Here is a 16,743-nt window from a genome sequence, read left to right as displayed (position 1 = left end):
TAAACCGTACCAAAAAACTAGACACTCCACTGCACATGCGTCTTTTGGGGAGAGGACGAGAGACCAACCAACATCTGGCAGATGCTGGTCATAAGAACGGCCAGACTGGGTCAGACCAAAGGTCCATCTAGCCCAGTATCCTGTCTACCGACAGTGGCCAATGCCGGGTGCCCCAGAGGGAATGAACAGAACAGGGAATCATCAAGTGATCCATCCCCTGTCGCCCATTCCCAGCTTCTGGCAAACAGAGGCTAGGGACACCCTCCCTGCCCATCCTGGCTAATAGCCATCGATGAACCTGTCCTCCATGAATGTATCTAGTTCTTTTTAGAACCCTGTTTAATTGCTTAATACACAACTGGAAGGTGCTCGGATACAGAGGTGAGCACGGAGTAAGAACCTATCTAGAACAGATTAGGATAGCAAGGGCCCAAGGGAACACAGTATGTGATGTCATGGGCCAAGTTCAGCCCTGCCGTAGCTGTACTGACGTCAGTGGGGATGACCATGGCCCCCTCCTGTCCTTAGGCCTGAGAGGTCAGCAGGGGGTGAGGGAGGGGGAAATGTTACAGTCCCTAGGTGGAGACAGACGGAGACCACCGAACAGCGCCTCTCAGTGACCCCAGCCACATCTCTTACTAGCCGCAGGACCTGCCGTTGGGCTCTAATACCAGCCGTGAAGCTGAGTCATGCAACGGGAAGCCTGAGGAAAAAAAATGCTGTTATTCCATATAAGCCCAACTCCACCTCCCTCCGGGTACCCGGGGCACAAAACTCTTGTAGACGGAACTGTCACAGGATTGCGGCTAGTGAGCAGGGATCCTTAGCAGGCCGGACTCTGTGTAGGCAGGATTTTGAGAGACACTTCGAGAACTCAGCCTGTTCTTCCCTCTTTCTCTAGTTCCTTGTTTGAGTTCCTCCATCACCCATTCTCTTTCTTCCTAGTGAGACGTTCAAAAAGAAACCCAGTGAAGATGGGATCATCGTTCAGATTAATCATGCTGTTTTCCTGGCATGCTATTATTAGCCAGACTGTTGTATGACTATTGGTAGCATTTATCATTGTGCAAGCGAAGCAAGGGGCTAATGGAGCCTCATGCTTCAGGGCATGGTCAGCTGGTCCTGACAAAGGTCAGGAAGGGATTGTTCTTCCATGCACAGCCATTCGCAAAGGCAGATGCATTATGGGGCTTTCTGGCCTTCCTCTCAGATCTCTGGGATTGGCCATTACCAGAGCCAGGATACTGGTCAGACTAGGCCGGCCAGTGGTGTTATCTGGTGTAGGCACCCTGAGCTTGCTGCATTAAAGGGTTAAGGCAAATAGTTTAATTTCCTGTATCACAAACAGGACAATCCTGGTCCCGTTTCGTTCAATGAGAGTTTTGTCACTGGCTTCAGCGGGAGCAGGAATTGTCCCCGTGACAGCACTTCTCCAGCACCTTCCGCTGGAAGAGCTCAACGTCTCCTCTACAAGTACGTGTGAATTAGGCCTCACCGTACCCTGTGGGGCAGGGTACCCCCTTTTACGGGCGGGGGGACCGAGGCACAGGGAGGTCACACTGCAAGTCACGCACCCAAGTTGTCACATCCGTGGCAGAGTCTGGAACGTGTGATGCACAGGCTGCAACGCTGAACGCTAGCTGCACACCCACCCTGTCACACACAGACCGCTGCCAATGAAACCTGTGAACACAAGTTTGTGTTTCTGACTCATTCTTCACAATAAAGCCGCAGAGTGAAGGGAAGCCCTTCCATGCTAGCTAGGCCTGCTGAGGGAACTCACATGCTCACGGCTGGAGGGTAGCTAGCTCTCTGACTGGCCAGAAGGCAGTTCTGGCCTAGGGCTTCAAGCATAGGGCTAGCTGACAGGAGACCCAGGCTCTAGTTCCAGCCTCCTTACCAGCAAACTTAAGTAACGATCAGCCGAGAAGGGGGCAATAAGTGAGTTTGCTTTCACAACTGTTAGCCCCCAGTTCCCCTTTTCCTTCCTCAGTAGCACCCTGCGGTCGCAGCACAAACCTCAGGCCCAGCTCTTGCAAAATCCCAGAACTCAAGAACCAGGGCTTGAAAGTGTTGCCTGCAGCATTTCAGATAATTTCCGTGAGACAGTCACATACGTGCAGCCCCCCTCCCCTGGGAGGCGAGGGGTTCAGTCCTCCCTGCCAGGGGGCCGAAAATCCCCGACCAGGGTCCTTTTCCTCTACGTTCTCAACAGCGGGGGCCTTTCAGATCCCTGGACGTGACTCAGAGACCAAGCTCTTTGGGGGCAGGGACTGTCTTTCAGTTCTATGTACAGCGCCTAGCACCACAGGGTACTGGTCCATGCCTGGGGCCCCGAGACACGACTGCAATACAAATACATAAGTATCGATAATTGTGATCGTCACTCGAATTAGAAAAGGTTCCACTTCCTGTAAGGCTCCCAGGGGCTGGCCTGGCCTCCCACTGGTATTTGTAATTACTAGGGCCCCAAGCCGCTGCTGATTTCAATGGAAGTTAGGAACCTAAGTACCTCTGAGGACCTGAGTCGAGGACCCTTGGCTTGAAGCCAGGGGGTCTGATTTGACGTTTCAATGATTGGGAGAGGTTGTGTTTCACGCCCACCTTGTACTGGTGCAAATGACAACACAAGGTACCAGGTGATGGAATTTAGCCTCTTAATTTCTCTCTCTTCTGCTGTTATTTCTCTCTGAAACCGCCTCATTTAACTGGGAGACAGTTTGTAGGTTTAGCATCATCCCAGCCCGACTGCAGGTGCCTTCCTGCATTCACCCAGCCCAATGAGTCTAGACCAGATTTACAGATTTTGTAAGGCCGGAAGGGATCATTAGATCATCTTCTCTAAGCACCTGTATCACACAGGCCGTTCCATGTCACCCAATTACCCCTGCACTGAGCCCAGTAACGTGTGTTTGACTAATACACATCTTCCGGCAAAGCAGCCAGTCTGGATCTGAAGAGATGGAGAATCCACCACTTCCCTTGGCAGGGGCGGCTCCAGGCACCAGCGCACCAAGCGCGTGCTGGAGTGGCAAGCCGCGGGGGGCGGCCTGCCGGTCGCTGTGAGGGCGGCAGTCAGGCTGCCTTCGGTGGCATGCCTGCGGGAGGTCCGCCGGTCCCGTGGTTTCGGCGGCAATTCGGCGGCGGATACGCCGAAGGCGCGGGACCGGCGGACCTCCCGCAGGCATGCCGTCGAATCCGCGTTACCAGCGTTACCATGCCGCTGAAGGCTGCCTGCCTGCCGTGCTTGGGGCGGCAAAATACATAGAGCCGCCCCGTCCCTTCGGAGCGTGTCCCGTTGGTTAATCACCCTCGCTTATTTCTGTGCCTTATTTCTCATGTGAGTTTGTCTGGCTTTAACTCTCAGCCATTCATCCAACACCCTCGCGGACGAGCAGGCTTTAGGTGTGAGTCTAGTGGCTGTACTCATCTGTTAGCTGCGATGAGGGCACACTAATAACGAAACCTAGGGCCCGATTCCCCATTACGCTGCACCTTGTGCAGCCAGCCGTTCACAACAGGACGCAGAGGGTGTCAAATACTGCTAAATCGACGACACGCTATGCAGGGCAGTGGGGGTTCTCGCCCCACTTGTTTGTGCCCTAGTCTGACAAGTGAGGCTTCATCACTGGCTGTCACCGGCACTTGTATTTGCTAACTGCCTACCCACCCCGCAACGGCTCAGATATTTTGCACAGATAAAGATCCGACACAGTATCCAACACAACGTCCGCCACGATCTTAAACACCATCTCAGCCTTGCTTCAAAGTGCAATTCCAGTCAGGAAAGCAAGCAGGAAAAACAAAGACAGCGCAAAACGGGGCAAAGGCTCACTTCGGAAAGAGGGGCAGCCGGAGCCTTAGTACCCCCTGAACTACTCAAAAGACCAAGAAGGGGATAGTGCATTACCAGCCAGGAAATCAAAACCAATCAAATAGGGACGGGGTGTCCAACTTCCCCGGCACAAAACCCCACCTAGGACCGGAGAACCCAGCTGTGTTCTATCTGCCACTTGTGGGAGTACGAGTGACAGGAAGGATGAGTAAACTTGAGGTGAGAACACAGAGGGGGCCGTCAAATGCCCAGTTCCCAGCTCTGCTATAGACGTCTTGTACGGCCTTCAGCTAGTCACACAACAGCATCGTGCCTCAGTTTCCTCATTTGCAAAAGGGGGCTGATACCCCGACTCGCCTCGCCGGGGCGGGAGAGCTATGTGACGTGCCTTGAGATGCTCAGAGAGGAGGGGGGAGCATCGGAGCTGCGGGGCAGCCAGCTACACGAGTTGATCTACTCGCTATTGTGGGGGCTAGAATAGCCTCTGGCTCGCTCCCCCCCAACTCTGCAGGGCCAGGAGAAGGGAAGGATGGAAGACACAGAGGAATCCCGCTAGTATCAGCCTGACCACAACGACACTCTGAGAAGGTGCACCGTTCGCCTGCTGCTACAGTTCGGGGTTTTTTTTTTTGTAACACCTCTCACCATGCCTGAGAGCCATCCTCACGCTGTCTGTATTGAACCGGCTCTGAGAACAGGCCCCCAGGGGCAGATTCAGCTCTGCGCAGACACTGGGACAGAGGCAGCTGGCATCTCACCGATTCAGGGGCTCCTGAGAACTCAGAACTATTTTCAGTTGAGACCAGCCAGGCTGGCGGGGAGGCGAGGGGGGGGCAGGAAGCCCCATCATAGGGGTCGTTTAAAACCAGAGAAGCCAAAGGCCTCGCTATAGGGGCAAGTCTCGCACTGCTCCCCACACAGGGGACCAGGGGGGTCGCATAGGCCTTTTCTCATCTCGCCAATCTTTGGGCCTGATAGTCTCCCGGCTGGCACTTCACGTCACCCTCGCTGGTGCAGCACAAGGTGCCCGGCAGGGGACAACCAGGCCCAAAGAATGCGGTGCTGGGAAAAGGTCTGAGCTTCCCTGGTGCGTGGATACCGTGGGGATGGGCCCTCTGGTCCCCCCGAGAGACAGGGCCTGCCCCTGCCTCAGCATCGGTCGCGCGCTCCCCTCTGCATTCACACTTGCTGCTGTGTCCCGTCCTGGGGAGGCAGAATAGGATTATCCAAGCTGGAATTTTGCCTACAAATTCTACTCCTCCAAAAAGTGTCATGGGCTCCTTGGGGATGGCAACTGGTCAGAGCCTAGAGAGATGGTCTTGAGGCTAAAATACAGGCCTAGGGATCAGAAGACCTGGGTTCCCCCAGGTCCTATAAACTATGATCCAGTCAGTCCTTTACTTTCTCTTTGTTAAACTGAATAGATTGAGCTCCTGGCATGTGTCTAATCCTTCAATCATTCTCTCTGCTCTTCTCTGACCCCTCTCCAATTTCTCACCAGCCTTCTTGAATTGTGGGCACCAGAACTGGACGGACTGTTCCAGCAACGGTCGCACCAGTGCCAAACACAGAGGGAAAATAACCTCCTGCCTACCATGCCAGACTCCCCGGTTTATGCATCCAAGGATCGCATTAGCCCTTCCGGCCAATGTGAAGCACCACATCATGTCCTGCTGATTCTCTCTCCTACGCCCCCACATCTTTTTCAGAGTCAGGCCGTTTGGCGTACCCTGCCTTGGCCTTCCCATCTGTGTCACTGGAGGGCGACACTGAACTCCCTCTCGGTCGTGTTGTGATGCCCAATAGCTGGGCAAAGAGCTACAACGTTCATGCCTTGGGCGGCGTGCCTGCGGGCGGTCCGCTGGTAACGCGGATTCGGCGGCGTGCCTGCAGGCGGTCCGTCGGTCCCGCGGCTTTGGCGTCCCTGCTGCCAAATTGCCGCTGAAACCGCGGGACCGGCGGACCTCCCGCAGCATGCCGCCGAAGGCAGCCTGACTGCCGCCCTCACGGCCACCGGCGGGCCGCCTCCCGCGGCTTGACGCCCCAGGCACGCGCTTGGTGCGCTGGTGCCTGGAGCCGCCCCTGGCTTGGAGATGACTGTGCTGCTGAAAAGCTGAAGGCCAGCACGTCAGGGGCTCTCCAGCAGCCTGGGTAGCTCACGGGTCCTGGTGGGCAGGGGCAGGGAATTCAAAAGCAGCTTCTGTAACCTCACCACGTTGCCTGAACCCCTCCATCGCCATCAGCCCTTCGCCCCCCACCCCCAGCGCAAACAGCCCCCCTCCAGCCAGGCCCCCCCAGGCAGCAGCGGGTGAGAATCCAGCTGAACAAGCCAGCGTGAGGCCTGGCAGCATCCAGCCCGTTGGGCTCCCCAGCATCCCCCGCTTGCCTGTCCCTCCCCTCGGCCCTGGACGAGGCAGGGATGTTAATTCTCATTCAGCCCCAGCCCCACAGGGGCTCACCTGGCAGCCCCAGGGCCTTACTGGGAAGAGGGAGGGGTTTGTGCAGCCCCCACCTTCCTGTGTGGGGGATGGGGGGGGGTTGCAGCTTCCCAGCCTCTGGGAGTCTTTCCAGCTCCCTCTTCCCCACACAGCCATGAACCCAGGTTACTTCAGGCCCTCGGGGACCAGGTGCTCCCTGGAACTGAGGGCAGAGACGTTTGAGTGGGTGGGTTCAGGGCAAGGGGGCAGCAGGGGCAGGGACGCATGGCAGGTGCTACAGATACAGTGGCGGGGTGGGGGGGAGGGCAGCAGGCAGTGACACCTTGGTAGATTTTGTGAGGGAGGGAGCAATGACCCCAGTGGGTGCAGAGCAGGGCAAGGTGCAGTGACCCGGTGGGTGCAGAGCAGGGAAGGGAGCAGTGACCCCGTTGGGTGCAGAGCAGAGAAGGGAACAGTGACCCCAGTGGATGCAGGGGCAGGGAAGGGTGCAGTGACCCCAGCGGATGCAGGGGCAGGGAAGGGTGCAGTGACCCCAGTGGGTGCAGAGCAGGGAAGGGAGCAGTGACCCCAGTGGGTGCAGAGCAGGGAAGGGAGCAGTGACCCCAGTGGGTGCAGAGCAGGGAAGGGAACAGTGACCCCAGTGGATGCAGGGGCAGGGAAGGGTGCAGTGACCCCAGTGGATGCAGGGGCAGAGAAGGGTGCAGTGACCCCAGTGGATGCAGGGGCAGGGAAGGGTGCAGTGACCCCAGTGGATGCAGGGGCAGAGAAGGGTGCAATGACCCCAGTGGGTGCAGGGGCAGAGAAGGGTGCAGTGACCCCAGTGGGTGCAGAGCAGGGAAGGGTGCAGTGACCCCAGTGGGTGCAGAGCAGGGAAGGGAACAGTGACCCCAGTGGATGCAGGGGCAGGGAAGGGTGCAGTGACCCCAGTGGGTGCAGAGCAGGGAAGGGAGCAGTGACCCCGGTGGGTGCAGAGCAGGGAAGGGAACAGTGACCCTGGTGGGTGCAGAGCAGGGAAGGGAACAGTGACCCCAGTGGGTGCAGAGCAGGGAAGGGAGCAGTGACCCCAGTGGGTGCAGAGCAGGGAAGGGTGCAGTGACCCCAGTGGGTGCAGGGGCAGGGAAGGGTGCAGTGACCCCAGTGGGTGCAGAGCAGGGAAGGGAACAGTGACCCCAGTGGATGCAGGGGCAGGGCAAGGTGCAGTGACCCCAGTGGGTGCAGAGCAGGGAAGGGTGCAGTGACCCCGGTGGATGCAGGGGCAGGGAAGGGTGCAGTGACCCCAGTGGATGCAGGGGCAGGGCAAGGTGCAGTGACCCCGGTGGGTGCAGAGCAGGGAAGGGTGCAGTGACCCCAGTGGGTGCAGAGCAGGGAAGGGTGCAGTGACCCCGGTGGGTGCAGAGCAGGGAAGGGTGCAGTGACTCCAGTGGGTGCAGTGATGCCCCACAGCGGCAGAGCAGGGGGCAGTGCCCTGGCCTTTGCAGCATGGATCCAATCTTTTCTACTTACCATGGTGTCCTTGCAGCCTGGGGGTCCTGCTCTTCCTGCTGCAGCCCGGAGACGGGGTGGGGTGGGGCTCTCTCGGCGGGGGTGCTCTGGGCTCCTGTCACTGGGGATCAGGGAACATGGTCCCTCCCTGACACTGGGTCGCCTCACTTAGCTTTTCTGCAGCAAGTGACAAAAGTGCAACTAAAACTAGGACTGATTTCCTTTTTACCCCTCCCCCCCTTGCTTCCTCATTTGAAGCTGAGTGGTGAAGGGGAGGGGGGAGCAAGTGCTGTCTACCTGTGGGAACTGGCACTGGGGATGGGGAAGCACCCACTGGGCACCATGCCTGGGTGCGGGGGGCAGAACGGACCCATCGCTGGGCTGTGGAGCAGGAATAGCTCCCCAGGAGCGTCCTCGAACAGCCTGGCATTCGGGAGGCAGCTGGCAGCGGGCTGCCGGGCGAGCATATGGCTTTGGAGGGGCTCCGGGCAGTGCCTGCTGGAAGTTGAGATTACAAAACAATTTCCTCTGTAAGCAGCTGTTTTCCCACTCCCCTGGAGTCTGGGCTGAAATGAGCCTCCGGGGGGAGGTCTCTGACCCAAGCGGATTATGGCTTAGTTACCGACTGTCTTGCTTGGGCAAAGTTGGAGCAAAATCTCCCGGATCATTTTTGACTGGCTGAGCCCCCACCTCTTGCCCTCCCCTTCCTGTTTGCAGACCCGATGGCTGCCCTGGGTGTGCTGCAGAGATAACGCCCAGCCGGCTGCGCTCTGACGCCCGCCTGCGCAGAGTCCTAGGCCAGGAGCACGGCTGGGACCACCTTGATCAAACGGCGTGGCTAAAACTGGAACAAATCCACGGCCGCCTAGCACTTCCCATGTGGTACGTTGCAGCCGAGCCGGGGCAGAACTCACATCCTCCGGCTCCAAAAGCACAGGCCCCTGCCTCATCTGCGACAGGTGAATCTCCTTTAAGCAGTACGGGGCCTATGCCACACAGCTGAATCATTCTAATCCATCTGCTCGAGGGCAGTGGTCCATGTATGTGTACACACACTAGCCAGTTCGTTGCAGTAATACACCACGGGCACCGGAGCAGGGAGCCCGGCTTTCGGCCGAGCCCCCTGATGTTTAGGGGGGGGTATCATATCCTGGGTGCGAGCCACATGGCCATCGCTAATACAGCCACAGCCCTTCTGAGCATGCTCCGTCGGGAGCTGCTCATTTACTTGTTAAAACAGCCCCTAGCGAAGCCCCGCCCACTTGTGACATCACAAACTACTATCCCCGCCCAGCCCCACTAGGTGTTGCCTGCTGCGGAGACAAAGGGCCAGGTTTTCATAAGGGCCCAGCCAGGGAGATCCCTGGGGCTCCTCCCCCTTTGCAGAGGGGCCACGCCCTGCATGGGCAGCACATGTTACTGTCTGCGCCCCCCCAATTCAAATGCAGACAGACAGTGGGGGAAACTAATCGGGTAGTCAGGGCGGGGTGGAGCCTGGCTCCAGCCCATAATACTCTGGTGACCACTTTTCTGCATCCCTTCCCTCTTAATGTACAGCCCGGATGTAGCCATATAAATAACCAGGGGCTCTTCTCTCCTGCACGGCGGAGCGCCTCTCTGGGGGAGTGGGGAGTAGTGGTCCAATTCCCCCAGGCTCCCGGTCCACCCGTTTTGTAGATACCCCCATCTCGGGCATCCCCAGCAAAACCGCATCTGTTCCTGGCCTCAGCTCCTCCAGGTGGTCGCCACCCAAGGGCAGAGGCCGTGGTCCTTGCGTGTCATTCTGCTCCTGAGGGCGTCTTACAATCCAACCATCATTTCACTGGACTTGAAAAGACAAGGGGCCAATTTGCTCTAGGATGGTACCCGGAATCGACGCTGTATTGAAATGTTGGGTACAGCCCACGTCCTTTGGGCCCGGCTCTTTGTCTTTAGCGTAATAGGCACAGGGCTGTTTTCGGAACTCTTGCATGGTGTCAAGTATCAGAGAGGTGCCACAGGACCCTCTGTTGTTTTTTTCGGAAATCTTGTTGCCTTAGCATTTCCCTCTCCAGGCTGGGATGGATTAGATCCGCACGAGCGCTTATCTTCCTGCCCATCGGTAGCTAGGTGGGCTCACACCCAGCGCACTCGGAGGCCTGGTTCTGTATTTCCAAAGAAATAGAGCGAGGTGCCATAAATCATCTTTTCATCCCCTCTTTAAAGATCCTCTCTGCGAGGCCACTGCAGGCTGGATGAGATGGGGAAGTTTGAATAGATTTAATCCCATTTTTGTTCAGAAAGTCTTTGAATTCCATGCTCGTAAAATCTGGTCCATTGTCTGTGCCGAGGACACCGCGGTAACCCATGTGAGGCTCAGGGCTGTCGGAGCCGTTCACAGGTAGCAGTGCGGGTCGTTCAGCTCATCACGTGCTCACGGGGCAATTTGATGCTTGGCCTCAGGGAGGGATGAGGGAAAAGCGTCAGCGTCAAATCATTGCAGGTCTCCTGGGCCTTGGGCCAGTGGCCCATGTTGTTTGCTGCAGTCTACAAGAGTCTGCGAACTTGCACTTTAAAGGTGACCTGCAAAGTGTGTGCGTGTACGTGTGCCCACGTGTATATATGTGGCATGTATGTGATGTGTGCACACACGTGTGTATGTGAGTGTCTATTTTCCAGCCAGTGCCAACCTGACCCCCGAGCAGTAGTGTTTAAAATCCGTTACCATCGCGCAGCTCTGGGCGGCCTGTGCAAAGTGTAGGTGAACTCGCTGCAGTTCCTAGGGGAGCCCCACACTTGTCCCCCTCGTCGGCAGCCTCGCGAGAGAGGCCCAGCACTGGGCTGTGGAGTCGGGCCTCCCCTCTCCCACCTAGAGACGCTCACTCCCAGGGCGGGCAGGCAAACTGGCTGCGTCAAACGTGAATGAAGCAGGGCTGGGGCTGGAGCTAAACGGGGCAGTTTGGGGCTTGCAAGCCTTTATTTGGCTCCACATTCTTGTAAACCCCCAAAACGCTGCTCCTGATCTTGCTGGCAAAATCAACGAGGAAAGGACTGGCCGATAACGACCAGCTTTGCTGCTCCCGCTGGAGGAGGACGCTGACGCCGGGTTATGCCCAGGGAGAGACTTGTCCGTTGTCCTGTCCTTTGGAGCTGTCCTCTCTGCAGCGCTTGAGCGATTCCGCTCGTGGGCCCAGCGAACAAGACCGGCCTGAACTTTCTCTTCCCTTTTCTCAACCCGTAGGAGAGAGGGGGCTGGACAGGGCTGGGCTTTTGGGGCATCGGTTAGCTGGGCCTTGCGCTGATGGTGGCACATTAAAGGGTTATGTCATGCTGATCAGTTCTGCGGGTGTCTATGATGGAGAGGAGATTGTGAAACCAAATCCCAGTGAAAAAGTCTGGGAGCCAACTGACACGCCTAAGCCAGCAGGAGAGCTGCATGCCACTTAACCGTGTCTGTGCAGAAACAAAGGGAAATGATCAACCAAGAACCACTCACAGTCACAGGAAACGGTCGGCACTGAGGTACACCCACGTGCGGAGCACTATGAATAGCCAGACAGAGATGGGTCTTTAGAAACGCCTACTGTGTCTAGTCACAAACCCCTCTGTGATGATCGGCGGCACCCGTCGCAGCCTAACCAACAAGCAGCTACGAACCCACTCAGCCCCATGGGCGTTAGCAGGGATTGAAACCTGGCCCATCACCACTCCGGGTGCAGGCCGCAGCGTCTCAACGAGAGCTCCTGGAACTGGGCTATTGTCATAGCCTTGTGCAGCTCCAATCTGACCTAGGAGGAATTAACGATCTCCGGGCAGGTAAACAGACCGGCAAAAATGTCCCAGTCGTTTTGTTGGTTCGCTGGAGTTTTGCTCATTTACCAGGCTCAAGTCCCGCAGCGGAACTTGTCGTTCACATGGGCTGGCGTCAAAAATGTCCAAACTCCGCTGCCTGGAGCGAGACCCCTCCGGCCAGATGCAGCCACCCAAATGTAGAGGCAGCCTGATTTGCAGAGGCACCGAATGCGCACAAACCATCCGGAGCTGGGGGTGGGAATCAGACTGCTTATTTCAGCCTGGGCTTTGAAAGGCTCTTTAAGGAAATTAGGCACGGTGGAAAGCCAGCGGGGGAAGGGTACCTATGGATTTAGGGGTCCAACTGTGGGCCCTCAGGGTTGAACATTTTGGCTTGCGTGTGCCCTGACTGGCCCCTTTTCACGGCTGGGGGCCACCACAGATTAGGGATAATTAGTAGCATTTGGCAAAGAAAAGAAGCTCCCGTGGGTTGTACGGGTGATTGTTGGAATTCACATGCACTGCTGCGGTCCTTGCTCAGCGGGTACAAAGAGTAGCTAAGAAGCGAAAGGGCTTATCTCAGGAGGATCTTCTCTCTCTGCAAGTGAAGAGGTGATTCTGTGATACGCCCTCCTCGGGCAGGGAGGTGCCCAGGGTTAACTGAACTACCAAGCTCTGAAAACGACAGCAAGGCCCAGGTAACAAGGGCGCCGTTCTTGTGTCTCTGCAGCGTGATGCTGGTGAGCTGGGATAGGCCACCCTCCTGCTATTGATTAGATCAGTGTCGCTTGCTCCACACACAGGACCATATTTTGGAATAAGTTTCCTAAATTCCGCCTGCCTGCTGACAAATCCCTGTTTGTAAGAACAGAGTTATAACGCCAGCCCCTAAACGCTACCGGGGGACCCACTGCACGTGCAATTCTTTAGCCTGCAACCAGGACCTCAGGGCCTGTCTACGCTGGGGATATTTGCATCCCTGCAATTCTACACAGTAGCGGCAAACCAGAGTAAGCCAGACGGGGTCAGCCCCATAGTGCATCAGGGCAGGATGTCTGCACTAGGGGGTGGGAGGAAGGGACGTTGCAGAGATGTAGCTACAGCAGTACGTACATCCCCAGTACAGACAGGCCCTTAGATGCTCAAGTACTCATTTTGCGCACAGGTGATCATGCAGTGCAGGGACCTTTCCTACAACGCAGTGAGGGGGATCATTGAAACACTGGAAGGTGGTGGGATGGGGAATTTCGATGCCTTTCAAGGGGAGGTGGGATAAAACCCAAGACGCCATAAATCTGGCCAATGGGGAAGCTGGAACAAGAGGAACATTAGAATCAAATGAACTAAAGCCCTTAGCTCTACCACTGCGTTAAGGGTCATTTAGTGTCTCAGGCTTTGCTGTTGGATTTGAAAGAATGGGAAACATCATAAAATGGCACAAAGAAACCCAGCCTTTTGCTTGGGCAATCTGGCCCCAGCGAGTGATGGTTTGATTTTTGTTTCTCTCATATGGAACAAGACGAAAGCAGGATTTCCTGCCTCAGAACTAGTTCAGACTTGGAGGAGTGTTGTGCTTTGATGCGGAGGGACATCTAGTGGCGGATAACTGCACCACACAGGCGGGTTTCCTTCCTGAGATGATCTGGCTACATCTAAAGTAGGACAACAGTGACAGGCCAATTCCTGAAGCACCTCAGGTTTGAGCCTTGCTGCTAGGCAGAGGCAAGTAGTGTTGCCAGCGCTGGTGATATTCGGGGTTTTTCTTAAAGCCCCAGCTCCTGGAATCACGGTAGTTTGTCAGAATCCCCACGTTCGTTTCAAAAGAAAAGGTTCCAGCCCTCATGGCAACAGAGATGGAAAATGTGAGGTGAGTGCACCTGAAAGGCTCAGAAATGAGAATGCAAATTAAAAGCGCCACCCCCTTTACTAGTTAAAAGAATCTTGTGATTTTGGAGGGCCTGATTCCTGATTTTTGAACGCATGGAGTTGGCCATATAACGTCTTTGGGAGCCTCAGGATGTTGAGGTGAGCTGGTAACTTTTTCATAGACTCAGTGTCTTTCCTTTGGCTGCTTGCTCCTGTCTGACGGCAAGACTGGCTTCTCCTCATTCCAGCCAGGCACGATCAAGGTAAAACACTCCCCCCCTGCCACTCACCGTGGTGTCCTGGCCCATCCTTCGGGGTCGTGGCGGGTGTGTATGGTGCAGGGATAGCAGTCGTCTGCTCCAGAGATGGGTGGGAAGCTGAAGCCATGAGACAGTCCTGCAAGGAGCAGCCGGCTGGGATCCAGTGACAAGGCAGGAGGGGAAGGGAAGAGCGGGCGAGTCACGTGGCAGAATGAAGGAGACAAAGCAGGCGTAAATGCAACACGTCCTTCCCACAGTCCCCCCAGGCTTAGCAATCATCCATCCTCCTCTGCGCCTCTAGGGATCCAGAGATCGCCTTGTCCCGGGCCGCTCCAGAGACCACAGGGAGGAATTGTTCCAGTCCGCTTCCCCACCTTGACGGTAAACCCTTTTAAATCCCCTCTTGCCTGGGAGTTATGGGGGAACCCCACCAACGCTGGTTGGGTCAGGGGGGACAGGGATGGCAAAGGTGCGCAGAACTATGTCAATCCAAAACATGTCCTACTCCCCAGGTTTGGAGCGGGATGGGGGGGTGAGTCTGCAGGGTGGGGGAGGGCGGCCTGGAATGGGCCACTGGGACGCAGCTGAGCGCTCGGCCCAAGGCCCCAGGCCACCCAGGCAGGTGTGCGGCCAGCTGAGAAATGACACTCGGACCAGAAGCTGCCCGGGATGGTAGCTACTCCTTTATTATAGATCATGCCGTTATTTTGCGCCTTCTTCTCAGAGTTAGTATTTTAAACAATTTTGGTTATAATATATTTCTATAAAATCGTGAAAACAACGCCCCCCCCAGAGTAAGCGTTGGAATGGAACATTCCACCAGGAAGGAAGACAATTAATACCCACGCGCCAGCCAATCAGGAGCCACCCAGCACCTGAGAGGCTGTGATTGGCTGGTGAGCGGATGATGCTGCTGTAGCAGGTATATTAATAGCTAGAGACACTGGGGCAAGGGAGGAGAGAGATGTTCATCGTTCCTGCATTGTTCCTGCAAATGGAACAGACCCCCGGGCTTGGGCCTTGTGTTGCTTCATTATGATGCAGAAAAATGTGATTTAAAAAAAAAATCCATGTTCTTTTCACATTGGAAACTCAGGTCCTGTCTAGCCCTGTTTTTCCTGGAAGACTCTATGGAGAGCTGGGGGAAATCATAGGACGATAACACCCCCGTTAGCAAGGCAGCGGAACCTGATTGAGCGTGACGTGGAGGAATGTCAAGTGTGCTCTTCTCTTGCGGGTGCTCCGCGGAGGAGTCGGGGAAGTGGATTGGGAGCGCTCGTAGTCCTAACTGAATCTTGAAAGGAGAAAGCTGTGCTTTCCGTTAAGGCACCGTGCTGCAGGAGGCAGTGGGGTGCAGTAGGCAGTGCCCTGGCCTGGGATTCAGGAGACCCCAGTTCAATTCCTGGCTCTGCTGGGTGACCTTGGGCAAATCACTTCCTCCTTTTGTTTCTGCTTCCAACCTTTCTCTGTCCTGTCTATTTAGATTGGAAGCTCGTCTGTCTCTTATGTATACGTACAGCACCTGGCACCACAAGGCCCTGACTTCAGCTGGAGCTTCTAGGTACACCCCTGTGATACAAATAATAATAAAAGGCTTCAGAAAACCAATGTTTTTAACACACCTTCCCCTCCCAATTCACCCAGTGTCACTTCCTTGGGGACAATCAGTATCCGACCGGTTCTCCAGTCATCCACAGAGCCTTCCAGGGGAGACATGGCTTGCACAAACCAAACAATCCTGCTCCTCCCACCCCAGCAGCCTTGCTTCATCCATCATAAAGAAGCCCAAAGGCACAAGCCAAGGGTTGTCCTTGGCAGGTTGATGCGCCACACAGCTAAAATCTTTCTCCTCTTCTTGCTCTCCCTGTTTTCCCTGGGCTCCCGCTGGCGCAGGGCAGGACGGACTGCTCCATTCCCTCCCCTGCCCGAGGCCTGCTTCCCAGCGCCATGGCAGCCACAGGGCACACTCGGTTTCCCAGAGGCGGACAGCGATGCCCTTCAGAAGACTGGGCACGGAGCAAGGCGAGGGCAGGAGCAGAGCATGCTGACTGGCTGTCGAGAACCGCCCTGCCCTCCTCAGTGTGGCGGGCAGGGCTGTTGGCACCGTCTGGAGGCTGTTGGCTGGTGCCCGCAGGACCCAGCTGTGCTACTAAATAAATAACAAATGTCAGAATTTCAAGTAATGTCCTTGTTGCCACGCTCTCCCCAGCTCTGCCCTCTCCCGGCACGGTGACCAGCTCCGTTGTGGCCGCAGAGATCTCCCCGCTCCTCCCATGCTTTGTGCTGCCTGTCTCCGGAGTGGCACACGCCTCGGCAGTGGTTTAACTGAGGGTCCCGCCACTGGGGTTCTTGTGGGGTTGGGGTGGGGGGGTGTCGCCGGCTCCCACCAGAAGCACGACCAGTGTTTGGGTTGAATCCTTTGGAGATTCGCGGGGGTCGGGGGCGGAGGGGAACGGCACGGCTCGGCTGCCCTCCGGCATTGCTTTCGCCTTCCAGTTTTCCTACAGGGGTCGCCTTGCTCCTTTAATGCCCCTGGCACGTTTTACAGCACATCTGTCGGAAGTAGGTCCGGCTGCAGAACTTGAACTTCAACACCAGGGGGCAGTAGGCGACCTTGTTCACATCCTTGCATTCTGCAGGGAGCCCAGAGGGAAAAGGGTTAGAGACCCCACTGCGCACAGAGGGGGAGCCTAGTCTACGTAGGTAGGGTAGAGAATGGGCTCAGAGCAGCCCCCCACCCCCGAGCTGAACTGCCCCAAACTCCGGGAAAGTTTTGTTCCCCAGGGCCCAGTCTCCAGGGACTGGCTGCCAAGCAGCAAGTGGGGTGAACCCCACATAAGGGCATGAACCGAGCTCCGGATGGTGAATCTTATAGGGAGATCAAGGCCTCTCCTCCCAGGGGTCCCACAGTGCTTGGCAGACTCAGCCGGACAAAGTGTACATGCAGCAGCCACTTCACCCTCCACCCACTAGGGCGACAGGTTCAGCACTGACCCAGAGGGGAGAGCGCCCCTTACTGAGACCCCCCCCCACGCCCTGCAGCACAGACAGCGCCCCCATGCCCCCTCCAGGGGGCCTGGTTCAGCGCCGA

General features: G+C 56.4%; 2 protein-coding genes across 3 annotated transcripts in view; both read right to left on the bottom strand.

Annotated features, from left to right (window-relative positions):
• MYO1F (myosin IF) overlaps window positions 1-7,954 on the bottom strand; it is a 50,408-nt gene extending 42,454 nt beyond the window's left edge. The window contains exon 1 of the mRNA XM_005281233.4: window positions 7,777-7,954. Coding sequence (XP_005281290.2) covers window positions 7,777-7,779 — 3 coding nt within the window. The 5' untranslated portion in view covers window positions 7,780-7,954. The remainder of the gene's footprint in view (window positions 1-7,776) is intronic.
• Window positions 7,955-14,313: 6,359 nt separating this feature from the next.
• ADAMTS10 (ADAM metallopeptidase with thrombospondin type 1 motif 10) overlaps window positions 14,314-16,743 on the bottom strand; it is a 137,455-nt gene continuing 135,025 nt past the window's right edge. For both annotated transcript variants that reach the window (XM_005281234.5, XM_065578598.1), the window contains one exon: window positions 14,314-16,285. In XM_005281234.5, coding sequence (XP_005281291.2) covers window positions 16,176-16,285 — 110 coding nt within the window. In that variant the 3' untranslated portion in view covers window positions 14,314-16,175. The remainder of the gene's footprint in view (window positions 16,286-16,743) is intronic.

The sequence above is a fragment of the Chrysemys picta genome, chromosome 25, assembly GCF_011386835.1.
Source record: "Chrysemys picta bellii isolate R12L10 chromosome 25, ASM1138683v2, whole genome shotgun sequence".
Lineage (NCBI taxonomy): Eukaryota > Metazoa > Chordata > Testudines > Emydidae > Chrysemys > Chrysemys picta.
The sequence above is the reverse complement of the archived record's forward strand: the minus strand, read 5'-3'. Positions and strand labels throughout refer to the sequence as shown.